The sequence below is a fragment of the Chroicocephalus ridibundus genome, chromosome 10, assembly GCF_963924245.1.
Source record: "Chroicocephalus ridibundus chromosome 10, bChrRid1.1, whole genome shotgun sequence".
NCBI classification, from domain to species: domain Eukaryota; kingdom Metazoa; phylum Chordata; class Aves; order Charadriiformes; family Laridae; genus Chroicocephalus; species Chroicocephalus ridibundus.
Genome location: NC_086293.1, coordinates 11936135 through 11956435, shown reverse-complemented (window position 1 = coordinate 11956435; position 20301 = coordinate 11936135). Strand labels below are relative to the sequence as shown.

Here is a 20301-nt window from a genome sequence, read left to right as displayed (position 1 = left end):
TACCACTACTAGTTATCAACTTGGCTTTTGTACTTCATGTATTAATTTGTTTCCAAATACTGTGCTAGTAAAGGAACACTTTATCTCCTTTTCACAGTGTAACTTCTTTTGCTATGAGTAGAAATTCTCACCCACTTCCCATCCCCTTTGTTCTTCGTGTTTTCAACGTGAACATCCACTGGTTCATGTCCTGAAATTCAAGACTTTCCAGTTCATCCATCCATCTGCTTCATACCCACTTACACAGGCAGCTTCCTCAGAGGGCTATAAAAATTACTGACTCTTCTGTTGCAACCATGGACTATTCACATGCACAAATAGTAGAGACAGCGGTTTTCATTAGGCAGAGCTATGAAGTCTCTTCCCATCATTCATCTGATATTCATATTTTCTCTTTTTTCTGCCCATCCATTAATTAGATTCATTATTTTCTCTGTACTATAAAGATATTTTGCAAAGCCTCAGTTACTATAGTAAGACCAGATCAACATCTGGGGATGGATCTTGAACCATCTAGGTCAATTAGAAGTTATCAGACTATCGCTGCTGCTATTACAACCCGGGAGCTTTTTACCATGACTTGAAAGGAATGGGAAGTCTTCAGCACTTTTCTTTGATTTTACTAGAGCTAATGCCAGTTTTATCAGATTGAGCCCATATATTTAAAGTTCCAACAATTCTAGATAAATCAAGCACAGTATGAAATTTTAATCATATCCTTTGTTAAGTGATGGAAAAGAACTGCAAGGACTACTGCAAGGTTTTTCTTTGATTCAGAAATACAGAACCACTAAAACAAAAATAAAGTTATAGCCACGCAAATTTGCTATTTAGCACCTTTTACATAAATAAATATGCTGATTTATGCCTTTTCTTCAAATGCTTAACATTTTCTAAAAGTTTTATTTTATTATGTATTGTATGATATTAGTCTTACAGATCCACTGAATATAGTAGTAACCTTTTGCAGTTTCATTTCAAAATCCTATGTATGTGTGTAACAACCACAATGCATGAATTGCACAGAATTGAAGTAGACATAAGGGCTAAGTAATAAAAAATGAGACATACTGATTTCCTGTTGGACACTGTTGGAAGTAACAGAGAACATAGATCTGATTACAATGGAAACAAAAATATGAATAGAAATATCTCTAAAATCAGCACATGTGTTAGGAAATCTACATACATGTCCTGATAAATACCAGTTTATCTATTATGCCTTTTTTCTAAACACTCAAAATTGTTTATAGTATCAGGTACGTTATTTCAGCTGTTTCCCTGTGTGATGTTGGTGGTAAATGAACATAACCTTTCAAATGAGATTTGTGGGTTTTTTGCACTTAAGCTTTTCTGTTACAGTTGATTGAGGATTTACCATCAACTAACTTAAGTAACAAATTTTACTTCTTTTTCTGCTTACAGCCTATCCATGAACATATCACAGTTCCACAGTTTTCTTTCATTAAGTCATTCAGTTCAGTACAGCTAGCCTTCTTCCACACTGAAAAAAAACCAGAAGGAAATCACCTAGAGCCTACCAAACAAGTGTTTTCTGCAGTATTTTGACACTTCCTTTTTGGTCTCAGGTGCTTGGTTCTGACTCTTTCCCTAAATTTACAGAGTAATCACATAATCTCGCATTTTCATGCAAGTTTGAAACGAGGATTTTTTTTTCCTCAATAATCTTCAGAGAGAGCAGTCAATTGAACAAATAAACAAGAAATCCAAGGACAACATAAGCATTATTCATTATAGCAATATTTTAATATTTTAGCATAGCTTAGAATGATGCAGTAAAATAAGACAAAGAGATTCAAATTCAATCCAAGTCAAAGTACTACAGAAGATAACCGCAACAGACAAATAAAAATGAGGGGAACAGAAGCACAAAGTCTAAGATGATTACAAATGACATAAGATATGTTTATAATCATTGCATAAAATTGTAGAATGATTCTCAGTAACTCAAAAAATATATTTATCTTATTCAAACCCTTGTAAAACAAATGACAACCCTGCTATGGTGTACTTGTTCGCTAAAGTCCTGTCCCTTGACTCATTGAAGATTCTGCTTCAAAAGTGGAGTAGAAATAGAAATGCCTTCAAACTCTGTTGTCTTATTCACAGTCAATAGTTTTTAAACTTTCTATTTTCTTCCTTTATGGAAATACTGTGTACTAGGGAGTTTTGTGAGTTTTTTTCCCAATTACTGTAAAGTCTCAGGTGACTTGGCAAGACATTTGCATTTGAATGTAAATAATCTAAGAAATACAGAACACAATGAAGACTTAAAAAAACATGTATTTTTACTATAACAGTACACTGAAAAGATAATTCACTAAATCATTTACGCATATATCCACATAGAAAGGAGTTCAAATTAGGAAAGTATATATGCAAGTAAGGGCTTCTACCTATGATAACTTTGGTACAAAATCATGACGTAGCCATGCGGGCTTTGTAATACTTACAGGATTTTACTTCTAGAGCTAGAGAAAGCTCTTTCAGCAGGAAATTCTAATAGTCCTAAATGTATCTTTTTTTTAAAGGCAAGTAAAACAGATTAATGAAACATGTATTTGAATTTATCCAAAATATTTGCACATTGCCTAAGTGGAATATTTTACCGATTCCTTAATTGCATCAACATTCATGCATTGATAGTTTCACTGAAAATGACACACCTTCACATTTCAACTTCACAAAGAAGTCACATCTGAAAGAAAACGTTTCCTTTTGCTAAATAGTTTCTCTGGAACAATACTCTTTTCCAGATTCATTAATCATAGAAATGGGACTCACTTAATTATAGCTGCTTAGACGTTAGATAGCACTGTAGTATCCTTACAGATGTGATCAGAAATTTCCTGGTCAATTATCTGGGTTCTGCCTCTGCTGGATTTACTCAGAACACAGGTCAGGGTGCAGTGAGAAGCATCGGGACGGCAGTGTCAGTAGATCTGTGGCCCAGAAGCAGCTCTACTCAGAGAGGATAAAGGGGAGTTTAAACACCAGAGAAAGCTGTGGGTATGCAGCTTAACCATTCACTTGTGGATAATGAAACATATTGACGTTTCTCAAACAAGTCCTAAGAATATTTGTATTCCGCAAAGATCTCTAATGTTTCACCATTCTTATAAACTGTATGTGCTTCTGTGTTCTTTGAACATTTTTAGCTAGATCAATATTTTTGCAGTGTGAAAACATGATAGAAATTCATTATATTATTTTTTCCACAATTATTTTTATGAGCTATCACCCTAAGGATAGATTGCATAATTTGCAGTTGCATTGTAAACACACATTACTCGCATATTCATGTTCATTAATAAATTCTACTGCTCATCATTTTTATATGCTGGAGATGGAGACTATTTGAATAGCAAATCACATGTATTGATTAAGTAGTATAAAAACGAGGAAATGATCATATATTACAAGTTTATGCTTATATCAGTGATTTGACTGCAGTGCAATTTAGAATGAAGTCCCCAATAAGTCCAGCATCAAAAATTTAACATAACCCAGTGGCTTGGAAGAATATTGGTGTATAGGTATATTTGAATGTCAGGATAAATTGGTAACAATTAAAGAAAAGAGAACAAGAGAGAATATACTACCTCTTGCTCAAGATGGGAAGGGAGTGAGGTCCAAGTTATATATATGTTCCCAAAGTCTTTAACTAAATGAATAATTTATTTGGAACATTTTATAACCGGTGGTCTATAAAAAGCCAGATTTTGAAGCAAATGGACTATGATCATTTTCTCTATGAATTCATAAAACACAAAGTTGAGGTTTTTTAAGTTTAGACATAGCAGTATGATTTGAGAAGTCTTACATTCCTAGGGAACTACTTAATTCAGCATCAGAATATAGCACATTTTAAAAAAAGTTTAAATTCTGAAACAATTGGTCCAGGATGCATTTCCTGTAACGATGAAAAGTATTTTCCAATGGTTGCATGAAGAAGTTCATGAAAATATGTAGGTGATCCCTGCCTTAACAAGCTTATATTAAAATTTTCTTCAAATAATTCTTCAAAGATTTCAGTGTGTTAGACAGTATAGTGCAGAACACACAAAGTCATTAAATCACTGTCTATCACATGAATTCATTAATTTGCTTCCTTCAGTGATGTAAACATATTAATTAGGAAAAAGCCCACACCAGGAGATGAACCCCTGATCTATATGCAAAGTTTAATAATCATTGTACCATGGTGATTAGAATGATTATGGGGATACTGTGAAGAATTCATTTGCAGCAACTAAGCCAACAACTTTGCATTTGTTTTGAAAAACAATTATATCGCTTAATTGGGAGCCATGTAATGATGACAGCAGTTATTTCAGTGATTGATTCAGAAATTAAAGAGAACTGGCAAACTAAATACCAGTATATTCTATATTAGAAAATTGAAAGGTTTAGACAGCATGTACCATATGTAAATCCCGAAATACGGCTAAATCCTAACACTGACATAGACTAATGTTTCATAGAAAATGCTCTTGGATGAGCACTAGCTAAGATTTTGTTCATCTTGGGGGGAAAGAAAAAAGCCCAAACCCCTCCAAAACAGCAGCAAAAACCTGGACCAACTCAAGCAAAATATAAGAACGGAACAGAGCAGAGATATGGAAAGGTCAAAAATCAGCAATTGATAGAAAGAATTACTGATGGACCACTGTTGCCTCTAAATTTCTTAATGTTGATGCGTTCATGAAAGAGGAAGCAGACTGGCAGACCCAGATAAATTATTTAACGCTACTAGAGTTTGTTCATAGTATTCAATTGATTTCATATTTTAATCAGTCATTACTCATCTTTAAAAACAACAAATGCCCACTTAAAAGGTCAGGATCGTTGCTTCCTCTGTGCATATTTGTCAAGATTTCCCTTGGAACCCAGAATTACATTTTACAGCAGAGTTTGAAAATCTTACTCCAAAAGAACAAGGACCTGTGCAGTCTGATCCTGGAGAGGAGGTCTGTGGGTGGTAGTCAAGCATTGGGCTGTACATCCAGGTCACATCTTCCAGGAATATAGTTACAGTGCAAGTTTGCTTCAGTTTTTTGGCTGTGGAAACTCCCATAACTGTCAGTGACGCAAATAACAAGAAACAGAAAATTATTATAGAATCATGGAATGGTTTGGGTTGGAAGGGACCTTAAAAGATTATCCAGTTCCAACCCCCCTGCCCTGGGCAGGGACACCTCCCACCAGACCAGGTTGCTCCAAACCCTGTCCAACCTGGCCTTGAACACCTCCAGGGATGGGGCAGCCACAGCTTCTCTGGGCAGCCTGGGCCAGGGGCTCACCACCCTCACAGGAAAGAATTTCTTCCTGATATCTAATCTCCCCCCTTTCAGTTTAAAACCATTTCCCCCCGTCCTATGGGTCCCCTCCCTGATCAAGAGGTTCCCCCCCCGCCAATATTTCCTGTAGCCCCTTTACGGACTGGAAGGGGCTCTGAGGTCTCCCCAGAGCCTCCTGTTGTCCAGGCTGAACACCCCCAACTCTCTCAGCCTGTCTTCATAGGAGAGGTGCTTCAGCCCTCTCAGTATCTTCATGGCCCTATGCTATGACCCTTCCGATAATTACGGAGGAGACAATTGCCCTTGTGTCAAGGGTTGTCATAAAGCCTTCTGCAAACCCAAAGTGAACCATTAGCAACTCTTGTGTGGTGTTTGCATCCTATGGAGGGCTGGGCATCACGCCCACATGGGTCAGCAGAAATGATACAGGCTAAAGAGGTGGTTATGGTATAAAATTAGGAGAAGAAAATACGTGATTCTGTAGTTTGGGGATTGCTGACAGCCTTAAGTGTGGCATAAACAAGCCCAGAGCTTGCAGACATCAGTGGCTGAGGTCCTTTATTCTTCCTTTGGGTCTCATGTGGACAATGAAATTTCAAGCCTTATGTGACTAATGGTAAAGCCACAAGATTTCCCTTCTTAAAATGGGTAATATTTATTTTCTTTGAAATATAAATTTTATTTTGACATTTGTAAAGAGCAGTGTAATGTTGCAGAAACAATCCTTTTTCTACTTCATGGACTAACAGGGACAAATCATGGTTTAAAATAGCAGCATTCTCATCATTCAATTATCAGTCTCAAACTTGCTGTACATAAAGTTCTTTCCTTGCTTTCTTCTGTCCTCTGAAGTGTAATGCTTCCTGATTTATATCTCCAGATCATTTTTGTAACCAAATTTATGGCATCATTTGCGAGGACTGTAAAGCACTTTCAGGTTCCATTTATATTATAAAAAACAAGGTAGCTTCAGTCGAGGTGTATGCCATACTCCCAATTGGATGGATAACTTAGTTTGTATGAATAAGTTATAATTACTTTTTGTAGACATTTGGATGAACAGTGGTGACTAGCATAAAAGCAGTAAAGATTTTTCAAAGAACAGAATTATTGATGTCATTAAGATTGATATAAGAAGCAGTCTTGTGTGAAAAATGATATAATTTTGTGATATTTAACTACATTTTTATCATTACAGGTATGCTACAGCACACTATTTAAGATAAATATGAATAGGCTCTGTAAATTATAAGCATAATTTGATTTTTTTCCCCTCAAAGGTGGAAGCAAAATGGCACAGATATTGATCTTACCATGAGTTATCACTACAGGTTGGTTGGAGGCAGCTTGGCAATCAATAACCCACATAAAAAACAGGATATTGGAACATACCAGTGTTTGGCCACAAATTCATTTGGAACAATTCTGAGCAGGAAGGCAAAGCTTCAATTTGCATGTAAGTTGGGAAGATCATATTTATTAGAGCATTATTTTCCGATTAATTCTGCACACGAACTGTAATTTATTGGATAATTAAAGTATCATCGATGATTCTGTTCAAAAGGTTTGGCTTACTTCAGCAGTGCTTATTTTTTAAAAAAATTGTTCCTAGTAAATATTAATAATGAAAACAGACATCTGATGGCTGCTAGCCCTTAGGAACAAGAATAACTTTCAGAAAATTGAAAGGTCAAGGAAGATGAGTGCCATTATTTTCACTTAATAAAGGTGTTTGCACTGTTTAAGACAGTGCTTTCTTTGCTGTATTGCAGGTAGCTACAGTTGAGGGGGGGGGAATGTTGCAGAACTTAGGCTTTCTATTTTCTATAGCGTAATGAGGTCTAACTGGATCTTAAAAACATTGTACCCCTAATTGCCACACTGACATTTTTTTAGATTAACAGAGTAAGAAACACTTTTTCCTTACACTGTGCAAAATGATGAGCAACACTCTGAAATGTTTCATATTTCAACTCAAATGGGTAGAGCACGTATGCTGCCTTGAGACAATTTAAAATTCATTTTAGGCTTGCTCCCCATTTCACTTCTTCACAACTTCACAATCTTTTTCACAACGTTTATATGCGGTGACTGAGTTCTGTTAATGCCCTGGGGGGGAACAATAACAACAACAACAAAAACCCCAGATATTACCTCCATCCCTTTTTCTTCAGTATAAAGGGCTGAGCTGTCTGTTGCTGGGAGAAAGCAATTGTTTTCAAACCTCATTAATAAAACATGTGTCTAAAGCCAACCTTGTGTCGCTATTTCAGACACCAGCAAACGTATTAATTATTAATCTTGTTCCATTTCTCATAGCAAATCTCATGTCGCAGGGGTTATACAAAGGAGACGTTAGAGGTCATGATGGTTCACAGACTCTCTTTTAGGAGAGCTGATCAAACAGTATATTGCTAGTATCTCATTTAATAATGTTTTACCCTGAATTTGTCAAAGAGCTTTTGATTCCCAAGAGCTGGTCAAATGGAAACAAAAATTTTGATTCATTATTTTCCCACTTTTTCTGAAATATCATTGCAAGCCAGCCTTCCTGCATGGGAAGTTATTTCAAGACCTGGAGGTGAAAATTGTTTAGTGACAGGACAAATCCTATTTTAGAAAGAATCAAGAATAGATGGCCTCCTCAGATTTGTCTGTGGGATCTGTAATCCCCAAGAAACCAGGATAGGCCAGGAATGGAGCTGGGAAAAGGCCTAAAAAAAAAAGGAATACCCTCAAAAAAAGGCACAAAGAAGGAGATAGAAAAAATAAAGGGGGAGAGGGGGAAGGAAAAACTAGAATATCTGTGAAAGAAAGAAGGCTCCAGTGATTGTTCAGCATATCCTATTACTCAATGATTTCATCTTTTTCTGGAGAATTCTACCTGTGATTCAAATTCTGGAAGCACTTTGGTTTCCTGCTCGCTGCTGCCCCAGCCCTCAGGGAATCGCGCTGGGTTTGTGCACCAGTTCTTGGGGTAATACCCAGCTCTTCCAGCCAGTGCTCCTTTGAATTATGCTTAATAGCACTCCCTTCCTGTGGTTTTCTATGTTCACTTTTATCTATTGCCATTTCATAACCAAAGCTAGCTCTGGAAAATTGGCTTAACTCTTTGCAAGGAGAAGGCTTTGGAGCAAGGTGAGAGAATCAAAGAAGGAAAAGAAAGCTTATGGAAAAGTCTCACTGGTAAGGAAGAGAGAGGAGAAAAGTCCCTTCTCAGGATGCTGGTCTGTGTTTGTCCTGATGGTCCTCAGGGGAATGAAAGATGCTGGTTGGCACAAAGTGTCACATCTTCAAGCTCTTGCTGGAAATGTCATCCTTTGGAAGTTTTCCCTGGTAGAAAAGAGAAACCGAACACCACAACGCACAGTTTTCTTTGTGAGACTGAGTTTACTAAGGATCTAAACGTGGGTGTGCACCTTCTAACAGAGAGTACAGTGGCCCTGCAGAGCCCTCTTGCCATTCCCCCACTCCTGGTGTCACTGTGGGCCAGAGACCTGCACTCAGACATGCAAACCTGAAAGAAATCACATGTGATTTCTGGCCTGTCTGAGGCAAAGCACATCCCAGTGCAATGCAGCTGGTGCCACTTAGCAGCTAGACGACCTGTTTGCCAGAAAACGGACTGATGGCATGAAGTATTTTCAGCAGTTAAACACCACTTCTTCAATACTCCGTGCTGGTGAAGCATTCCCTCTGAAGCACTTAACTCACTAATAGCTCAAAGTCTTATGCCAATATACGACAATCAAAATGGGCTAAATATCAAGCAGTTCCTTTATTTAGGCTTCATACCCCCACCAAGAGACTTCCCAAAGTTACTGTGGAGAGCAGGTCACAACAAAGTCAGGTCTCGTTTGTCCATGGCAGCAGACAAACTCACAGGTCCCATCCTGCTTAATCCTCCAGTTCTTCACAGAAACCATATAATGGTAGAGATATCCCATATTCAACAAGCACATTGCTTTTTCATTAGCAGTGACAGACATTTCCATCTTTTCCCATATAAAGAGAGAGGACAGACAAATTCAAGGTTGTCATTTACATTGGCAAACACAAACATACAGAAAAATGCTTCAATTTAGCGGCATCGCTGTGAAACTAGGGAGTTTTATCTTGTCTTACAATAGAAAAAAGCACAGTAGGTGGAAAATGTTATAATGACCTGATGAGAATAGTGTAACAAATTACCTTGAAACAGTTATTTCACAGTTAACATTTTCTTACTTCTTATTTTCATGTTGCCATCCAATTTACTTCTTTGTTTCAACCAGTACTTCAGGCTATATCTTAAAATCCAGGCAGGCAGGCAGTCATGTTGATATTATGACACTTTCATTCAATACCTGACAAATTGGGATTCTTCCCTGAATTGGGCTGCCTGGCATATTATTGCAATCACTGTGATAAATAATTGAATCAAGCCTATTATCCAGGTAACAGGGTTTATGTGTATTTGTCTTTTTACTACAAGGTAACTAACTCTGGGTTTGAGTTTAAATTAATGATGCCTCTGGAAACCTATTGTACGTCTCAACTTAGTATGTGAAGAATACTTTTTCCTCTGTTCAAGATAGTGAGGCCTCTGAGTAGCAAAATAAATGCGGTATGAGATTAGAAATATGTCTTCAGATTCAGCTGGAGTTTCATGCTTATCCTCTATTAAAAACAGAGCTGTCAAATGAAAGCTGCGGGATGAATATTGTACAGAAGGAAGTGGCATAGATTATTAAAGCTACAAGCTGAAAATGAGAGACAGCATCAGTGAGAGAGTGCAGAGCAAGAGCACATAAATGCGTTAGCAGCATACATAGGATGGCAGTCCTGTGTACTTGTACTTCCTGGTGAAGGTTTGTTTTGTCATAAATAAAGTTGAAAGCTCTCTATAAATCCTGCACGTCTCTTGCTACCCAGCAAGCAGTACGTTTTGAAAAGCTAACGTGTGTTTTGCAAGAGCTGGAGCCATTGATCAGTCCAGCTAGAAAGCGTTGGTGTCAGATCCCAGCCAGAGCCTGCCCCAGGCGCAGGGCTCCTCACGCAGATTGGAGATTTGAGCTTTGCTCCCGAGTCACAACCTGCCACCCATGAGGTACTTTCACCCCTGTAAGGTCAGTATTGACATCCAGCACAAGGTCACTAGTGACGCTTCAGCTCTACGTAAATGGAAGGTCAAAGACAACTCCGTGGGGAGCTCATCTTTGTGAATCATGCAAGAGTCAGCTGGAAGAAAGAGATGGAGACATGGAAGGTTTTCCTTCTGGTTTTACACAAGTTTCCAAACTGAAATGAAGATGTTTATGCACAAGCTTCCCAGATGTCACAGGTTTTGCTTCTCCTGCATGCACATGGGAGAAGACCCCGTGGATGAAGCAGCTGCCCCAGCTCTGACACCAGCAGAGCCACCTTCCAAGGACATGGCAGAGCCTGACCAGGCACAAGAACAGCAGCTATCGCTTCTGAGCCAGAGCCAGAGGTAGTGGGACTGCAGCCATGTTCAAGACTCACAAAAGAAAAAAGCATCCAGGTTTAAAGAAGTATTTTGATCAGTAAAACTGGAGTTTCTCCTATTCTGTGGTGCCAAGATGCATTCGCGTGCATATTAATGAGGTTATTTGCAAAAATCTGTTTTTATTAATGAAGAGCATCTCAATTGCATTTCATGCCTTAAAAAAGACAAACAAAAAACCTGTTACGGAGAACTGCTTAAATATGGCTTCAAGTGGAACTATATCCCAAGGCATACGGGAGGTTTGTTTTAATTATTTCATCGGTTTTAAGTAAAAGTAACTGTGTGCAAACAACTGGTCTTTAGGGAAATCCCCATAACCAGCTGCAGTGAAACAGTCTGTCCAGGCCTGTTACTAATTCTTTTAGTTCTTGTGCATGTCTATAATAGAAACATTAACTGATATGTAGGAGAAACAAAAAAAAAAGTACTCCACCATGAAAAAGAATCAAGTGTGAACCTAATTTATAACTATTCAGGGCTTAAACCCATAAAATTCAGTATTAATTGAAATCATCTAGTAGCCTAGGGATCTTAAAGAGATTCTCAGCCAAATTGTTCTGCCATGATAGACAGTCATGATGATTGCGGCTTTCTCAGACCTCAGGCCCCCATTATTAATCATGAATTCTAAGAAACAGTGACAACAATTTAAATTAATGACTAGGATTATTCATTTTGCCCTGAACCACCCAAGAGGGAACACTGGAGACATTAGACCACATATTTAAAAGTTTCCCCCAGTGCTACAGACCAAGGAAGGAGTTTTCTTTGCCATTTTTGGGCTGCAACCACATTCTCAGGTTTTTCAAAGGGGTGCTCAGGGGTTTTGCTTGCTGCTTATTCTCAATAGCATTTTTCTAAATACACACATCGTCCTTCCTCTTGGCCAGTGTCGAGGTGCTCTTAGCAGCGTGGATGAGAGTGATAGTGCTGGAGCACTTGGAATAAAATCTGCAGCTCCCAAGTGCTCTCACGTGCTTTTTGTCAGATAGACAGGACACAGCTTTGCTGAAATAATGAATTAAAGAGGCAAAAATTCCTCCTGGACAGAGTTTTCCCATTCTGAAACATAAAACAATAGCCCATCATTAACAGTTAACTGTTGCAGGGGAAATACATTAAAAGCAATCAAGTCCATTTATTTTTTGCTAGATCCTGACAGTCTGCGCATTTGCAAAGCCCTGTTAGAGTGACTGTCTGAGATGCTCAGCTCGCATGAAAGCCCACTTTTCATCTGATTACTTCATCATGTTATTTACCTTTGACTGCACACAAATTACACAAACATCACAAAGCAATACAGCGTGCCTCAAAATGTCATAACCCTTTTTACTTCTACTATATGCTTTGAAACAGAAAATGGAAAAATCAATACGCTTAGATCAGATAGTCTGAATTTGCAAAGTCTGGACGTGCATGAATTTTAGTCTAAATGGCACATACCTTTCTGGATTGGTTGTATTGTGGTACTGTGTGTGTCCAGAAATCCCTCTGTAACAATTGTATTTGATTAAAAGGTGTGCTAGGTGTTGTAACTACCACCTTGAGTAAAGCTCTCTGGGTCTTTAAACTGCTTGTTAATTCATCCCTGCGTGCGAGGGCTGGCATACTGATCAGGCTGCTGAGCCGCTTATTCTGAAAGAATGAACACTGCGACTTCTTTCTTTTCCAAAGGGAGGTATATGCTTCTCAATGCAGCGCTTGGTAGGCACTTGGGGATGGCCAGCTGATAACTGAAGAGCAAACAGGAGGAAGAGCTCAACTTTCACTGGTCACCAACAAAGATACATCCCCCAAAGTTTTATTTCATTTATTACATTCCCTTATCCTCTATAGGGACACTTCAGGTAACGTCATCGACTTGCTTCTATTCACATAATTTTATAACCTACAAATGCAAATTAATGCATGAAGCCTACCTCCCTGTTTTGAAAGGGCTTCCTTTTGTATAGTGCAGAAACACATCTCAAGTTGCAGATACGTGCAGAATCAGCTCTAAAATAGTGTCCTCTCCAGGCTCTGCACATCTCCTGATGATCCCGGCAACATCTCACGATCTCCATCTTTCCTGTGAGAAAAGAATGTAACCTGCAGTAGCAACGCTCCCTGCAGATTGATCCTGGCTGGAGAATGGAAATACTTCTGTCATCTCTCCTTATGTCACTAAATGAGGCTTACGGCTCAAAATAGCCTTTTGGACTTTTAACCACAGTTAAAGAATCCAATATAACTACAGCAGCACCTGCCTCTCCCTGTGTTTGGGTAGGTGGAGGGCAAGCTTCTGAAGAGAATGAGTTAACAGTAAATATAACAAGAATTCAGTCTATTACTTGGAAATAAAGCCCACATTTTGTCAAAACTCTGCCTGGAGTAAAGAGAAACTGAACTTTCATTTATCAACTCTGATTGCTATGGACACTTTGTGCCAATGTTCCAACTCTCTCTGCAGCAGTTCACCATAGTGGGAGTCTACATCAAGGTCTTTGCTTAATGGATGCTCTCCATCAGGCAGACCCAGCAGCCTCAGGCATATTTTTTTTTTTTTTTACATTTCTCCACAATGCTTTCACACAAAATTAGGAAAAACATGGTGAGAACTTGATATGCATCACTGCAAGGGGTCTGTATGCTGCTCCAGCCGCTCTGAAGGGGAGCACTGTGGTTCCTACAAGGTTACTTTGAGCAGAGTATTTGCAGGGAATGGACTATAAGCAATACAGTTCATTCACTCAAAGACCAAAAATGCTGCAAGACCTCACTACGTTCAGCTCATCTTTCTGTATCTCTGTTGAGCTTTCCAGTATTTATCTCTTGGCAGAAGTCTGTGCACACACTGGCTCTCCCAGGCTTAAGGAAAAGCAGGAGCCATCAAACACTCTTCGACAGTGATGAAGCGGGAAGCCTGGAAGGGTTTCACCTGCTTGGTGGCAGGACAAGGCAGGGTGATAATAGCATTGCTATTTTAAAGCTCAGATACTACAAGAATAGATCATGGAAATACCCAGACATTCCTGAAGACAGCAAGAACAGCTTGGAATCTTAAAACCAGCAGATATGGGTATGTCTGCATAATAAAAGGTGTTTGTTCTCTCCATCATTCCCTGCAGGTTTGGGTTGGTTCTGTGTTTTCACAGTCCATCTCATGTCCATCGACACCAAGTGCAGTCATGAGCTCCTCTCTCTTGTTCAACACACGAACTGGAGCTGATGGTAGCAACATTCCTCTTTCATTTCATGTCATAGCAGACCAAGCAGCATCAGAAACCCAAGCTGCATTTTTTTTTCCCCCTCTCAAATGGTTTTAAACATCTCTCTCAGAGTACCTAACTACCGTCTTCAAGGCTATGCTGTATCAGGACACTTTCTAAAGCTCTCTTATTCCATGAGGTTACTTGCTTAAACTTTTATTATAAAAAGAGGCTCTCACTCTTCTTGTTCAGGAATTCTTTATCTATGAAATGGAGACATACATTACAGAGAGGTTGTAAGGAGCATTACAGGCAGGGAGCTAGTCAGATAAAGTAGTAATAGGGACTGTATAAGTATTTGAAGATTATCTTTTAGTTATGTAATATTTACTATTCTGTAGGTCCTGTGAAAGTGTTTATCCTAAATCAGTCCATTGCAAGTTGTATTGGAAAAGCAATATATGTGATTGAGATATGGGAGGTAACAAAGCATCTACAGGTCCCAGAGCTGCTAGATTCTGATTGATAAAATTTAATATTTCTGAAGGATAAAACCAGTCTATATTTGCAGTCTGGGTGATTTTCTTTTTATCTGTTCTACTTTCATTGCAGACAATACGACTTAGATTCCAATAACTTATTGAATGAAATATCCATGATGTCCACATGAGCTTCTTCATTCATTGGTATGACAAAAAATAAAAAGTTACAGGTGGAGGCTTGCAAGGAAAAAAAAAAGTGAATTAAATTATTTGGAATAAATGACTGGCTTTTTAAAATTAAAATAATGAGATAAATTGGTCAGTTATTTTGCAGTGAAGGTTGATTATGTCTAATACGAAGCTTTTAAGGTACAAGATAAACTTCTCTATTCTGTGGCTTGTGTTCAAGAAGGAGAAACAGTCTGTGTCATTGGTACCTTCCATGGAGTGAAGGAATAAGGGCACAGGCATAGCCTTTCTCAGTAGGCATTTGGTACTGAGAATGCACTGAGATCTAAATCTTCACTTCTAAATGCTACTGAAAGTGATACTAATTACTAGTTCTAATACCATACCACACCTGAAATCCCACTTAGATGATTCACATTCAAAAATCTTTTACATCTATCACTCAAGTAAATCTTGAAATTCCCATTGGAAGGAAGTCTTTGATGGCTTTGATGGAAACAAAGCAGTGGTATCTGGGCATAACCCAAAGTAATTCTGTGAGAAGTAATTCTGTGCTGGATTGAGATCTCCAAAGGACTGGGCAGAAATTGGGGAAGGGCTGAAATATGCATGGACATTTTGTTACTTGCCATTTTTTTATTGTACGTATTATGAGCATAGACCTTTACCTTGTTGGTAGAAGCATTATAAAAAGAATAGCCTGCAGTGGGACTGTGGGGTGTTCAACAGGAGTCACCCAGCAGGACCCTGGACATGGAGGTTTGGGGAGCTCCCCGCAGGACACGGGGTATGGCTGCTCACTGCCAACAAGAAGGTCAAGGTCCAAGGGAAGGGGCGAATTCATGAACCCTCTCCACACACCCTGGGAAACCAGGTATCTATGGGAGCACAGGCAAACATAAATGAAAGAAGGCAGTTTTGGGTAGGAGTTAACACCTCTGCCAAGAGGTAGGTTGACACAGGGAGCCAGGGCCATCTCCGGTCTAAGTCAGTCATAAGCGGCGTAGTTATGGCAGGGATAAATCTGGCCTCTGAGATTTAGTCTGGGGAGAGAAATCTGTTTTTAAGAGCACTCCAATCTGGAGAAAACTCATGCAGACGGCAAAGTGAGTCTGTGATGACAGGTGACAAATGAACTCTGCTGTGACAAGTGAGAAAACTGTTCAGGAATATGAAATATTAAAAATATATTTCTTACATCCCCCTCCCTTTGAGAGGGTCAGACCCTCGCATATGCCTCTGGCCTGCAGATGGGGTTTAGAGCGAGAGCCCTAAGGCTGCATCAACACTTACTGCTCGCTGCAAGTCCTGTGTTCGGTTCAGAAGAGAGCTTTAATATTTTATGCTGCTAACTGTGTAAAAAAGGGAAAAAAAATAACAAAAACCAGCTGTAGACCAGCACTACAGCTTCACGGCATATGTTTCTTTGCACCAGGTTTCTTGGTGCATGAACAAAAAAAAAATCAAGTCAGCTAAGGAGTTCCCCCCCACCCCCACTCTCCCTGTTTAATTTAATTGTGACCTTCCATTTTTTCCTCTAGAGAAGCTTGATATTACTTTGTAAAGGGCATTTTCACTCTTTAATTGAAAAAGACAATCAGGCTGTGGCAGAAATTATTGTTCCCCACCTTGAAAATTAGTGCCTGGATTGGCTATTCATGCCATTTAAGCTGAATTGAAGACCTGGGGCCCGTGTGCATCCTAATGTGTAAATTACAGTTCCTCTCCCCTTAGAAGCTCCAAAGCAATTTAACTGAATAAAGGAGCTCTGATGAAGGTCCTTGGTTGATTATACAGCTTTGGAGAAGGACAAGACCCAGCGATTGTGCTTTTGCCTCTTGGTTTGGCAGAGTGCTCTGCTGGGTCAGAGAGGAACAGGGCTCTCCTGGTGGCTTTCTTCAAGGGGAAAGGAGAGGACAACTTTCTATTTTAACGATGATGGGATGCAGTGTTCACCTCGGGTGGAAAACTAGAACAACAGTGATAACTATGGTTGATTTTTAACCTGTGCTGGTGAAGGGAGACACTCAGGTGTTGCCCAGGCTTGTCCTGGCTGAAGCAGCTTCAAGTCCTACAGCCCCTACATCTGAGGTGTCTCAGATGTGCTTCAAATGGGGAAGGAGCGGAAGAACTTGGTAGGTGTTTAGTGGAAAACGCAAGTATTTAAAAATCAGGAAACGGGAAACGCTAAGCAGCTTTCAGACACCTTAATTAGAGATAACACCGCTCTTAATCTCAGAATTGAATTCATAGAAAATCAATTAGAACATTTAAAAAAATTGAGATTAGATGGTAAAGGGAAAAGATTAATGTATTGATGCTATTATCAAGACAAAGGAACTGTCAGAGGGTTTGTTTAGCAAGTTTACTACAGTTCTGAAAACTGAAAAAAGAGTTTACTTTCTAGTGAAAGTTGTAGGAAATGAGATTAGACATTCCTTTGGGAGATATTTGGAGAAAGAAAGACATTTCCATAACACACCCTGTTGGTAACCAAGCTGCAAGAGGTTGGTATTAATCTCCTAGAAAGTGATTCAGAAGAAGCAAGAGACATGGCTAGACACATAGGAGGTCTTCTGGGGTGGGCTGAACAGATGATCACAACCTTTTGGCAACAGGCACAGTCTGTATCTAAAAGCATTTTAGCCCAACAAAAGTTTGGGACTTGCTGTATGTGAAAGAAGAAAAACCCCAACCCTGGCCAAGTAGGGGACCTCCCAGAATTAGAGATAATTTCAAAGATCCAGTAAGTTCCAATTTTTCCTATTTGTGGCTATAACAGACCTGACTCCTCTGAATTGGGCGGTGAATTCAGACCCACGCTTACTAATGGGCCCCCTAATTCATTACAGGCACAGGCAAGTGAAGGTAATTAATTGTAAACTCATAACAGAGGTGTTAGAAATGCTTATAGCAAATGATAACGATGAGCTGCTTTTCAAAACTGCTGAGGTTGTAATTTTTATCTCATTTTCCTGCAAGAGAATTTCTATTGTGATACATCACATCCTGTAACACCTATCATGTTGCAGTATATCATAGCCAATAAGAGAAACAGAAGAAACTGGAACAAATGTGATAGATCACAATTTGATGCAGCCACATGGAAATGTGAAAAATGTTATTGATTTGTCCTCAGGAGCATAGCTAATTTGTAAAGTGCTCTTACTACTAATGCCTTAACATTCATCGCACATTTCAATAACAAGTAATTACAACTATAATATTTGGGATTATGTAATGACAAAACATTTATGGAAAAAATCAAAAGTTCAAGAAAGCATGAAATTACATTAATTCAGATGAACTGTTAGTAATTATCCAAGGTGATAAATTGGACTTTCTCTAATTGTCTGTAACAATTTCATATATTAAAATGCCCTAGTTTCTTTGTTTGCTATTTGGCAATACAGATCTGTCCTATGCTAGCTCTTAAAATGGACGGGGTTGGAAGTGCTACACCTGCCCCTGAGCAGTTTAAGGAATTTCCAACACATGAATGGGAGTTGAAATGAATGAGCTGCTACTTGTGATTAGGTTTTTGTTCCTATCAGACAAATTTAAGTAGTTCGCTTATCCCAGGAAAACTGATCATGTCATCACACATTCTTTTGTGCAAGTTAAACCTAGAAGTCTAACAATTTTAAGGCAGTTTTAATATTAAAAAAACAAACAGACAAAAAGAGAATCCAGATGTGTGGGTTATAGTGGTGGTGATGGTGTGATTCTGTGATACAATTGGCAATTATGTCAGTGCTGAGCTCTGGAACGCTAAAGAAAAAATACTGTGTGGCCAAACCTATTAATTAACACAAGTGTTTTAGCAGGAAATATTTGTGTATATCAGTTACAATTGGTTTCTATCTCCATAGATCATCACTTTAGGTAAACACCTCACCCACCGTTTTGGGTTTGCTTCCCTTCTCTCAATGGCAGCTCTGTACTTGGTAAAGGTAGGCTGATGGTCATCCTCATCCAAAAACGCTGTTCTCCTCAACTTCTGTTTTTATTGTAGTTGAATATTTGCACTGAAGACTTCTTTGAATCACAGAATGGCAGGGGTTGGCAGGGACCTCTGGAGCTCATCTAGTTCAAGCCCCTGCCAGAGCAGGGTCACCCAGAGCAGGCTGCACAGGAACGCGTCCAGGTGGGTTTGGAATGTCTCCAGAGATGGAGACTCCACCACCTCTCTGGGCAGCCTGTGCCAGGGCTCTGCCACCCTCAAAGGAAAGAAGTTCCTCTTCATGTTTAGGTAGAACTTCCTATGTTCGAGTTTGTGCCCATTACCCTTTGTCCTGTCCCCGGGCACCACTGAAAGAAGTCTTGCCCCATCTTCCTGACACCCACCCCTTAAGTACTTATAAGCACTGATAAGATCCCCCTCAGTCGTCTTTTTTCCAGCCTGAAAAGACCCAAGTCCCTCAGCCTTTCTTCATAAGAGAGGTGTTCCAGTCCCCTAATCATCTTGGTAGCTCTCTGCTGCACCCTCTCCAGCAGTTCCCTGTCCTTCTTGAACCAGGGAGCCCAGAACTGGACACAGTACTCCAGACTTGCAGGCTGTCTCCTTCACTGCCATAAATAAGCATAACTTCCATGATCCCAGTAGGGTACTATGGCCTTACACCAGCTGAAAAAAGCCCTAGCCCATTCCTTCTCCCCATCCCTCCCTTCATACCTGGAAAGGAGCTGAAAGCTTCTCCCCAACTCTTCCCACTGACATCAGAGAAAGCCCTGTCATTCTCTAATTCAGTTTCCACAAAATGCCGTATGTTTCGCTCGTTCTGAGCACACCCCTTTCTTGCTTAGGTCTGCAAATATTCCCAGCTGAAGATGATGACTTCTTGCCACACGCAGCTGAGTCCATATATTTCCACTCTGCTCTGTGAAGAATCACTTGTTCACCAGAGCATTTTGCTTAGCCTACATGACCTCGTTATCACAGCCAACTGATTAATTGTGCTATACCAATAGTCATCTGCCAGCGTGCATAGTGCTGGGGAAAAGTTGGGTTTTTGTTAAAACCGGCAGCTGAGAGAGCAATGCAGTGTGAGGGAACTCACTGTTCATAAAGTGAGAGAAATACAAAGAATGGCAGGCATTATGTGGGAACTAGGTGATAATTTATTTATAGATCTCTGCAGAAACACTGAAGTTAGCAAATATACCATCTGTTAAATAGTTGTACTATTCCTAAGTGCATATTAGCCATCTAGATGTGTGCCAAACACCTGATCTTGGCAATCTTATTTGATACTCTTCTTGACAAGCAACATTATGCTGTATTAAATTATGTCATATTATGTTATAAAGCTCTGCTAGGTAACAGTAACTGGGAGAAGGGAGTGGTTTGCTCTGTTGGTGTAAATGCCCGCTCGGGGCAAAGAGAAGTGGTTTTGAGAACCAGCCAGATTTTCAGAATAACAAGAGCAAAGTGGAGTATCTGCATTCATATTCATCCTCAGGTTATTTTTTTATATATATTTAACACCTTTTAGATTGCAATTAATCATTGAAAATGGACAACAACCCCACAGGGGGAAGAATGGATGCAAAAGTCTTTTGGGCAAAAAGACTGCTTCCAGCCAAAAGAAACATCATTTCTGATGGTCCAC

General features: G+C 39.4%; 1 protein-coding gene across 5 annotated transcripts in view; it reads left to right on the top strand.

Annotated features, from left to right (window-relative positions):
- CNTN6 (contactin 6) overlaps nt 1-20301 on the top strand; it is a 148299-nt gene that overhangs the window by 58137 nt on the left and 69861 nt on the right. For 4 of the 5 annotated variants that reach the window (XM_063348100.1, XM_063348099.1, XM_063348103.1 and 1 more), the window contains one exon: nt 6602-6777. In XM_063348100.1, coding sequence (XP_063204170.1) covers nt 6602-6777 — 176 coding nt within the window. The remainder of the gene's footprint in view (nt 1-6601; nt 6778-20301) is intronic. The other variant, XM_063348102.1, reaches the window with a different exon arrangement.